General features: G+C 39.5%; 1 protein-coding gene across 1 annotated transcript in view; it reads right to left on the bottom strand.

The window, feature by feature from the left end:
* Positions 1-2,098: 2,098 nt before the first annotated feature.
* The window catches only part of PSME4 (proteasome activator subunit 4), a 57,208-nt gene continuing 48,490 nt past the window's right edge, over positions 2,099-10,816 (bottom strand). Inside the window, exons 39-47 of the mRNA XM_088532560.1 lie at positions 10,409-10,540; positions 9,661-9,869; positions 9,159-9,244; positions 7,919-8,047; positions 6,883-7,038; positions 4,783-4,945; positions 3,768-3,901; positions 2,646-2,784; positions 2,099-2,167 (exon numbers count right to left, since the gene is read on the bottom strand). Coding sequence (XP_088388686.1) covers positions 2,650-2,784; positions 3,768-3,901; positions 4,783-4,945; positions 6,883-7,038; positions 7,919-8,047; positions 9,159-9,244; positions 9,661-9,869; positions 10,409-10,540 — 1,144 coding nt within the window. The 3' untranslated portion in view covers positions 2,099-2,167; positions 2,646-2,649. The remainder of the gene's footprint in view (positions 2,168-2,645; positions 2,785-3,767; positions 3,902-4,782; positions 4,946-6,882; positions 7,039-7,918; positions 8,048-9,158; positions 9,245-9,660; positions 9,870-10,408; positions 10,541-10,816) is intronic.

The following is a 10,816-nucleotide window of genomic DNA, read 5'->3' as shown; positions in this document are numbered from 1 at the left end:
TTTTAAGAGGAGAGCTCCCTTCCTTCGCCCTTTTGTGCTGCTTTCCCCTCCTAGCTCTGCACAGGGTTCCAGCGCATCACTGAGTAGGAGGTGCAAAGTTGCTGCAATAGCCCTGAGGGCAGAACGAGCAGCTGGACGGGGCGGGGGGGGGGGGCCCAGCCTGAAACCCAACTCCTGCCAGGGCTGCCGGAGACAGCCAGCTGCAGCCTAGTGCTGGCTGCCTCCGTGGCAAACCCAACCCCAAGGCCTTTCCTTTCTTTAATCAGGCACCACGTACTTGAAATAAAAATAGTGGCAGTAAAGAATGATCTTTGAAGATTTTTTAATGCCAGAAGGTAGCAAAAAACTTCCCTTTCAGCCCCCTGGCTTCTCCCATTTTAAGTGAACTTCACAGATAAACAAGTTTTTTTGTTTGTTTTTTTTTTTTTTAATTAAAAAAAAAAGAAGTGCTTCAATAATTAGAGCTGGTTCTTTGATTAACCCTTAATGTTGCCTTAATTCACTGCCAAGTCCCACAAGAAACACATCTCATACAAAAAGAGCTCAAAATCATAGTAAACAATCTTAAATTATATTCTGAAAAGTAGCAGATTCTTCACTTTAGAAAGACAAAGATGGAGCTGTTACAAACAATCCATTTATTGCATTTTCACCTAGGTACACCATTAAATAATTTTGGCACTACGCTCTACAGTGGTTACGCTCGTGCACTGGTGCTCCCTAAATGCTGTGCCCGGAGCCTCGCGGTGCTGCCAGGCCTCCACGGAGTCCTCTGTGCACCCGTGCACCCCCTGGGACTGTGTGGAAGCTGGAGCACACAGACCCTTTATGAGTTATTTCCATGTACCTCATGGTCTGTGAACTCACCACACCAGAGCATGGGATGCCAGCACTTAGAGATGGCCACAAGTGTTGCATTAAAATCTGAATGAGACAGTAATAATGAGATACACAGAAACCAAAAGAAAATCTCTGCCTTTTAGACACAAGGAGATATTATGCTAAAGAAAAATAATTTAAAAAACTAATAATGGCATTTGATTTGATACAAAAGCCAGAACTACTACAGTATTAACATCTAAGTATGAATCTTTACAAATTAATCTCACAATGGTGTTATGTAAAAGATTGCAAACTGTACAATGTCTTGTCAATGCAGCGCTCTACAATTTATACAGTCTTTTACAACTATGTAACACATATTAAACATATTGTTAAATAGCCAATAGATACCAGTCTCTGACCAAAGCTGCAGGCAAAAGGAAAATACAGAGCATCCACAATCTTTGAGCAAATTGTGCTTGCTCAAATACTAATGATCTTTACAAGAAGATGCTGTTAGGAAGTCAGCTATTCAGTGCCTTTACACACTGTGCATACACTTCATTCTGTGAATTCAGCCACCACTTGACAGTCCACAATCCATCACTATGGGCTCTACCTATGCTAACACACCCAGTCTTTCCCCCTTAGAGCTAAGCAGATAATTGTGGGTTTTTCCCCACGTGTGGCCAAGTGATCTAGGATGCCCTGGCCACATGAAAGGAGGTTGCACTCCCCAAGTCTTGTCCTGCTATCTTCTACACTGCACAGAGAAAAATGAGTTATTTACATTTCTGCCAAGAAGATACAAAAAGGCAATGCTGCCCTGAGGTGGATTAAATGATACACGGCCCACCATCTGGTGGGTACTCAAACCAAACAAATCCTTTGACAAAGAGGCGTCAGGTTGTCAAGCTGACCAGGTAAGATGTTGCACCAGCCAAACTGAAGAGCTTCACTGAGAATATTCTGGTTTAGAGAGTGCTCTCTGGTTCTACATATCCTTGATGCTGGAAACAGCTGGGAGGAAGGATATGAAAGAGAGGATAGGAAATGTGCAGAGTAAGTCTCTGTGCAAGGAAGCAGTAACAAGGACAGATGAGTGATGCGGGCCAACAAGAACCTTGGCGATAAAAATCATGATTGGGCTCTCTGAAGGCTATGGGGCTCCTGGGGAGATGAAATTCCTTAGGAACAGAACCAGGCCTTTATGTTTGTATTTAAAAGTGGTTGATGAAGCATCAAGATGTCCAATACAAAGTTTTCTAGGTAATACTTTTTTTTTTTCTGAGTTTCCTTTATTTTGTAGCAAGTCTTCTACATCCTATTTTTTCCCAACAGTAACCTGAAATAAAAAAAGAGAAAGTTTCCTCACGTTGTTACCCCAGAACTAAATAAAAATACGGATTTCTCTTGGAAGACCATGACAAAACACCACAACACAGGACAAATGAGAATCTTGCAGCTTATCAAGGACAACTCCCTGGGCAGAATCTAATCACTTTGAGGGACGTGCCTGCGCCAGGAATCCGGTACCAAAGCCAACCGCAAGGCGCCGAGGGTCTCTGGGCAGGCAGGTGAAGGGGACAGTGAAGGGAACAAACACCAGCCCTGGCATCGCACCGCAGCACCAGTGCGACAGACACGCATGGAAAGACGGACAATATTCACTCCAACCCAGTACTGGAAAATTCACTATTTTATTTGCCAAGAACAGTCTTGGAGCTTGGGATTTCTTCCCTCTGCCAGCTACACTGAAGAACTAGATTAAGTTTTCCAAAACTGACGTTTTTCTCGGTTTATGTCAAAACATATAATCTTACCTATCTATGCATAATAGCACGGTGACACCAAGAGGTCTGTAAGGACTATGAGCTGGTCATCAGTGAACTGCTGCTTGTGCTCCTGCCAGTTGTCATGATGGGTCCTCCGGAAATTGGACAGTGTTTTTTTCACAGTCATCTGCACAGCAGACAATTGGTATCGAACCGTTACAGGCACTGCTTTAGACTCCACGACAAAGCAGCACTCAAGCACAACAGAAAAATAACTGCTGAGTACAATCAGCGAGCAAAGGAGGGGAAGGCTCCAAGCCTGGGCCCTGCCTGGTATTTTTATACTGGTGGTTGAAGTTTTAACCAGTGTCGAGACTTCAACAATCTGACAGATGCAAGGTTGTTCACCCTACAATTTCAGGTTTAAGTTAACGGATTCTTGTGAAGTATAAAGCAAATAGTTCTGTTCTCCTTCCTGTTTTTTCAATTCAAGATAGAAGTAAAACATCAGAAAGTCATACCAGATTAGTCATGTATATAACTTGCATAAAGGAAAAAGCATCTTCCATTATTAAAATAATTTTATCTACAATTACATACATTATCATAAGAGCCCACTGAGTAGTTTCCTGAATCAGTTAAGGAAGTCCCAATAAAGATGTTTTATTAAGGAATTCTTCAGGAGGCAAGCTCAGCATTCTAACGGTAAAAGTCAACAAAATGATGTTGACAGAGCAAGAGGTAAAAATTTCACTTAAAGACAACTCTAAAGACAAATTTCAAAAGCCTGTCTTTCAAAAACAATTCAGAATGTTTTTTTTTCCGATTTATGTTTTCTAGACCTCCAAATTGACTCAATGATACCTTTGTGGGCATGCACAAAAGTGACCTTTTAAATCAAGCAAGCCTGTTTCTCCCTTTCAAGTATAATTCCTGCAGCTTTCAGTTCATTCTTTATTAAGTTTGGAAGCATGAGCAGAGATTCCACACAAGAAGTGCCATCATGTGGATTCAAATGCATGTGGAACTCTCAAAGCAGCCAGCAGGCACCCATTTCAGCAGCTCCCCGCCATACAAACGCCCTCGCAGCCTCCAAGGGAAGGGGAGCAGGACCGAGCACCCTGCAGAGGTGCCGCATTTAGGAGACCAAGGGAGCCCGAGCGCAGGTACCTCAATGGGCTGTGGGTCATTGAGATGAGCGCTGAGGTCCATGAGGAGCTGAGGCATCCACGTGGGGACATCGTAGGGGCTGGACAAGATGCACGCGCTGAGGCCCAGCACCCCAGCGTGGCGCTTCACCAGGTCTGTAAATGGAAGTGGGAACTTGGGGTTAACGAGGAGTAAATACCTCATCTAGCACATACTTCAATTACATAGCCAAACCTGAGGTTGATGCCAGCAAAAATAAAGCTATTTCTAATTGATGGAAGTGACTGAAAAGAGCCTACATAACAAAAAGATGATCAAACTAGAAGAGTGCACTGATGCCAGGATTAAGTTCTGATCTGAAAATTAAAACCCAACCTGCTACAGTACAGAGATTTGCAGGTTTTACAGGAAATCAAATAGCTCCTTAGACCAAATAGTTACATATCAATTCACACAAGGTGCTCCCGCTTGCTTACATTTTCATTTTTTGAAAAAGGAAGAATGTGTAAAAAACATCATCAACAATTGCCAAAACTACATATATATCTGCAAGTACCATAAGCTATATAAACATTTACAATAAGAACTAAGAAGTCCTTTCTTACATTTAAACTCAGTCTGGAAATCACTGATTTGGCCTTTCTGAATCTTATTTTTCAAAGACATTTTTTGCAGGATGCAAAAGGAGAGTATGCCCTGGTCCCACGGGAAGCTTTTTGGCAGCTGGATATGGGACATGTTCCTGGTATGCTGGGAGGACATAGGTCTCCTCCCTTATCCTGCTCTGCTATCCAGCACATTCAGGAGCACCACTGCTTCCAAGAGCCTTGCACTGAGCGGCAACTACATGAACTGCTCACACAAGAAATGAATGAGTCCCTTCAGTGTTTAAATTGTAAAAGTAGAAAATTAACAGAGGACATCGGTGGGTGGTTTTTTTTGTTTGTTTTAGGTTTTTTTTTTTTTTTTTTTTTTTTTTGGAGTTTGAGAATTCATTCATCATTTCTGCTGCAAGAACCTCTCCCAGAGCACTTACCACCAGAAGGAATTGTATCCACCACCGAACACAGGTCTCGCTTTCTTTTTTTTGGCAACCTCATCTTGCAGAGCTGCTCAAAGTGGGTCTGCATAGGAGCATCCATAGTGAGGAAGTTACAGTGCAGCAAACCGCTCAGCGTGGTGGCTGCCATTTCTCGCACCTGTGGGCACAAGCAGCACACACAAGCATTAGCCAGCAAACATGTCCCGCGGAACATCCAAGAGAAGGCAGAAGCCATGTTCATGAGCTGCTAGAGAAGCTTTTGTTCGTGTAACACAATGACTGAGGGACGCAACTGGCTCTGCAGTAATAAGCAGTAACAACTTAGCATTTCAATCCTGTAATGCTCCAGCATTTTACTTTGTTGCCTTGAGTACCAGTAGCTTGACTGAGTAAAAACAGAGTTACAGGTTAAGAAAAATATTGTCCTCTACAGTAATGCAAAAATCAAAAGTGCAAGACTAAAAATCAATATTTATCCAATTACCAATCCAAAAAAAAACCCCACAGATCTCCCTTTCCACCCCCTTGAGAACTAGCATAATATGTTTTTAGTAAGTTACAAGTGGAGATAACTCACTCACTGCTTTGAAAAGCAAGTACCAGCCATCATTATTATTAATTTACCTCATCAACTCAAATGTCCCCAAAATCTACAGTTACAGAACTAGAAGACCCCATTTAAATTTCAGTCCCTCAAAAGGTCACTTTAAATATTTACAAGCTGGCAAAAAACATCCTAACTTTTGGTTTTGAAAACCAGCTGAACTTGCTAAAACGTTGTGAGCAGTTGCTGGATTTCTCAGCAAGTGCACAGCTACACATAACTGCAGGCAGAATGTTTGCCTCCAGCACAAACGCCCACCAACGCCCTGAATCCAATGTGCATTATAACAAATCACATCCTTGAACAATGTTCTCGAGCAGTAAGTACTGATTTGGCCATGATTAAACAAATGCGGCAACAACAAAAAACCCAACATCAACAAAAATCACACTAAATTCACACAGAGTCTTCCCATTGATTTTTATTTTTGTGGATTTTATGATCACAATTCATCTAGGACTATTTATTTTAATTCCTGGTATAACTGAATGTTTAAGAACTAATACCTTCAGCAAATCTTAGGTCTTCTAAACCCTTCAAGTCTTTAAATAAGTTTAGTATATCCTTCTAAATAGCTTATCTGCAACCTATCACGTCCCACTGGAAGATGATCCTATGGCTATTCATACTTCCTACTTTGTAAATACAAAGACTGCTGCCTAAAAGTTACATGAAACAGTACAGAATTGGTAACATCAAACCTTCTAACCCATAAATTCATTCACGAATTCAAGTTACTTGTAATTTGCTTGTTACAAGAACAAGCTTCATTTCTCAAATCTAATGGCTATTTTAAATGTTATTTCAGAAAAACTAAAATATCCTGCTTTTCATAGCAGGGTATCATGCTTCGGAATCTTCCTTCCTCTAGAAGGAAATATAGTACTCAAACCACTAACAATCTAACATTAATATAGCTAAATGATTAAATTCAAAGCTGAATTTCACTGGTATTTGCCAGCAGCACAAGGAACAGCAAAAATAGCACATAAGGGAATGAGTGAGACTAAAGGTTAACACTAAAGATTCTTCACAACGCTTAAACATGATCAAGCACACTTAAAATTGAGTACCTTTAAAACAAGCCCTTGTCAGGTTTGAGTTTTATGGAGGGAGAAAGATTTTTTTGATGTTTTCCTAGCTTTTAGGAATATGAAAAAAGACCCAATGTCACACTAGGCACCTTTTTCCTGAGGACCAGTTTATGATCCTGACAGCTCTTGGAGCAGTACAACGTGCACTCACACACAGCAGATTTTTCAGCAGTACGTGTGCACCATGGCCATATGAAATTTTTAAAAAATCCTATAGAGTTAGTTAGTTGTATATTCAAAACAAGAAGAACGCTATGCTACAATCTGTATTAAATTTACAACTGGTACCTCCTTTCATAAAGCTTGGCAAGGGCAAGAAATGACCAAAGTGAAGCACATTGATTTTTTTTTTTTCCCCCCACCAATAGTAGGATTCCATGAGAAGAGATTACTCACCTCAAGCTGTTCGTCTTCCAGGAGTTTTATAACCAGCCATCTAATGTCATTGACTGCTTCTTCATTGTTGAGAAAAATAAAGAGATTGTAGAATACCATGGCCTGGAGGTAGGTTAATGTGGTATATCTGGCATGCCAAGAATTGCTTCTTGCTGTCTACAAGTAAAAACACCTAGTAAATATTAAAAAGTAAGGATGCAAAGAAAAGCAGCTACTTGATTTAAATCTTTAAGAACTAAATCAAGCCTTTGACAACGTCTGCAAATAAAACGCCCTCTCATTCAGTTGTTTTTGTTTCATACACTCATAATTTCCAAAACATACAAAGATTTAAAGACTAATAGATATCTAATACTATACAAGAAAAATTAGGCAAGTCTCCTTTGGATTCATTTCAGTCTTCAGTTATAAGGTAATATAAATAAACCAAAAATTGTTCTCTGTGTGCGTATATAGAATAGAGCAGATACGGAACGACGGAATGCAATAATTCTGCCAGTGTCTTTACTTCCATCTCCACACGCTTATGCAAGTCCAGTCTTAGTCTTCACTAACGGGAGGAAAACAGTGAATTTCTTTAATGACTTATTATGCATATACTTCATTTTTATGAAAGTTGAGTGCTTTTTTTTTTTTTTTTTTAAGGAATAAGTTGATAAAAACCCTGTAAAACTACAAAAAAAGGGGAGACTCAAGAGCAGTTATCGCATGTTAATTCATTTCAAAACAGGTTCTTGAATTTATAATACTCACGGAGAAAGATAATAGACTTAATCTGATTCACTGCTGAACCAAATTTTACTTTCTTAATATACAGTTCATTCTTTTATAGAGAAAAACTTGGAATTAGGAAACAAAACACATCAAGTGCAAGATTAGGTTTGTAAGCACGTTATAAAAGTTTTCTAATAATTTTCCTCCTTTAATTTGGAAGGGAGCCTCTATGATTCCTTTCAAGTCAGACAAATATTATCATCTTAAAAAGACTGCAGCATGCGTCAGATAACAAGCTTTAATTTATTTAGTCCAGACTTACTTGTTTTAGCACCTGAAGTACCAAAGGCACTTGCTGAGGATACAGCAAACCCTGAGACATTAATGATAGACACATCTTTGCATCTCTTTTGAGCTCATCATAGCTATTGTCATTTTCTACTGGAGCAATCTATAGAGCAGGATTGGGAGGGGGAGGGGGAAAAAAAAAAAAAAAAAAAGGCTAGAGTTAGTAAATAAGCATTGTTAAAAGTAAAATCCTGAAAGAAAACTGTCCCTGAATGAGATTAATAATGTTGAAATAGTCTCAACAATAAAAAAACTTACATGAAGTGTAATGAATTAAGAAATTCCTGTTCACTCCAGAGAAAGGACATCTAGTGGAGTTTGACATTTTGTGTTGAACCATATTGCACTTAGTCTGCAGCTACTCTGTAGTCTTAGAGAGAATTACATATGTGCTATTAAGGCTCTGATTGTGCATGACAATGTTTTTGGTGGCAGACACCTCATTTATGGATACGGACCCAAAACTGAGGTAAAGTTGTATTACTATTTTAAGTTTAATTTGGAATTTACTTCTTTGTTTGGGGGTAGCACATACATCATATCACAGTTTAGGGGGAATACTCCAGGGGAACATAAACATCAGTCAATTATCCAACAATAACCGAAGTGAGACGTACACTTTGCAGCATGCTAGTATGCATTCTTTCAGATGCATAGCATTAAAGACACACAACCACACATTATCCTCCCACCCAAGCCTGCCTTTAGAAACTGCCCCTAAAAGCTTGTTCCTTGCATCAAATTCACTCTGTGGGGCAAACATTAACTGGTATCTTTTGAGTGCAAGGTTATTGACCCAACTTCACCAAAAAATACAAGGATTAGAGGTGTCAGGAAAAACGTAAGAGTAGAAGTACCATTTAGAAGAACTGTCCAACTATGGAACAAAAGGAAAAAAGCTCGAGATAATTATCAAAACAGAACAACACAATTCTTCATGAACTAAACACTTTTTTCCCCCAAAACATTCTATAAATGTACAGAAAAATACTCATCTAAAAGTATTTGCATTATTTCAGAAAACAGGGCAACAACTACATTATCGGCTCTAAGGTTACATAAACATAGAAAAAACATTTGGGCCTCCTCAATTCACTTATTTTTGTTGTTGGTATTGGCTTTCTTTTTATTTAAAAAGTTCCTTATAACTGATTTACAGGTAGAATCAGTTTCTAATCAAACATGACAAGTAGCACAGCAATCAAAACGGATACCTTGAAAAACAACGGTAAAAGTTCGAGTTGCTCTGTGACAGCTGTAGAAAAGGACCTTCCTGCACTTGCCATCAACCACTTCAGAACTGTTTTTAAGAGGAGAAATGATCATTGTTAAAGAAAAGAAACAAAAACAGATACAGAGGCACCTCCTGCTCCCCAGCACCTCCAAACACACAACCCACATAACAAATTATAGACCAAATTCTAACTGGCAAGACTAGCAATGGCAAGACTAGCCTGGAAGATTTCACAAACATCAGAGCAGACCTATACTAGCTGTTAAGTTTAACCCTTCATTCAGATACTAAATCTCCCTTAGTTGCCTTTTAACCAGTACTGTATCATCTCAATCTTATAACCTGAAGCATAGACCAGAAGATATCTCTCTGTTACAGCAGAGATCCAAGAGGCAGAATGTTGTAGTGCAACCCTGCGATTTGCAGTCCTCAATTATAATGTCCTAACACACTCCATTTCTTAACCTCCCTAGGCAACTCACTAGTTTTCAGGAGCTTGATGCCTTGAGTTCGCTCATCTTGATCACCAATTCCGTTCTCTTCCGTAACATGATTCTGAATTTCTTCATCTACTTCCATAAGGGGTTTAAGATGTTCAAGTATCCGAGTAGTAAATTCATGGATGCGAGGTGACTTAGTTACAGCAGTATTTGGCAAGGAAACATCTATCATAAATATGTAGGTCAAAACACTAACGAAAAAAAACACACATGAACACAAGAAGGTCACACAGTTAACACGACAACAGTTTAGAGACCACAGCTAAAAGCAATCAGTAATCACTTTGATGAGCTTTACAGTTCAATACTTCTAAAATAAGTTTCGCTTTAAAGTTACTTGGAAACAAATGTTTTCCAGATATCCTCTATAGAGTCAAGCAGGGTTAGATAACAGTCAGTAAACTACAACCCTCCCTGCCCCCAGCAACAGGCCTGCTGCTAGTTCTTTTAAATTACTGAAATGCTTTATAAAGGAGTCCCTGTATATTTTCAGCTCTATTAAGGCTTAGGCACAGCACATTTGGTTTTAGAGCTTTAGAGATCCTGAATGTGAAAAATGACAGGTTAGGTACAATAAAAGGCAAAAACAGATGATGTCAGAAACTTCTGGAGCAAGTCTATAAAATAACAATTTATATCACTTCTATGAAGTGGTATTCACACACAGAGATAAAACAAGGACTACAGGCAACGAGTGCAGAAAATATGTCAAGAACAAGAGATCACTGACCTTCCTATCCTCTCTCTGACATTTTTGTAAACTTGTGTGAGTTTAGGTTCCAAATACTTCAGCAGTCTGTGCAACAGCTCTGGTACTCGCCACTCCTGTTGTGCAAGGCCGCCTTGCAGCACGTAAAGTCGGCTACAAACCAGAAGAGAATTATTTGTAGTCATGCCACAGCTCGCCCTCCCTTCCCCTGCCCCCTCAAAGACTTCTTCTGAATGTTTTGTGTGTCCATGCATCTAAATGTCCTTGTGTGAAGTGCCCGCAAAGATGAGTAAAAATGGAACAATATTACTGCAATGCCAGGGCTTAACCCTCACAAGGCACCATTTAGAAGATTCAATTACATTAAATAAGGAAGAAAAAAAAAAGAAAAAAAAAAGAAAAGAAAAAGAAAATGTGACCACATGGAGC

The sequence above is a fragment of the Tinamus guttatus genome, unplaced genomic scaffold, assembly GCF_059628265.1.
Source record: "Tinamus guttatus ecotype Peru unplaced genomic scaffold, ASM5962826v1 Tinamus_guttatus_pri_ptg000033l, whole genome shotgun sequence".
Classification (NCBI taxonomy): Eukaryota; Metazoa; Chordata; class Aves; order Tinamiformes; family Tinamidae; genus Tinamus; species Tinamus guttatus.
The sequence above is the reverse complement of the archived record's forward strand: the minus strand, read 5'-3'. Positions and strand labels throughout refer to the sequence as shown.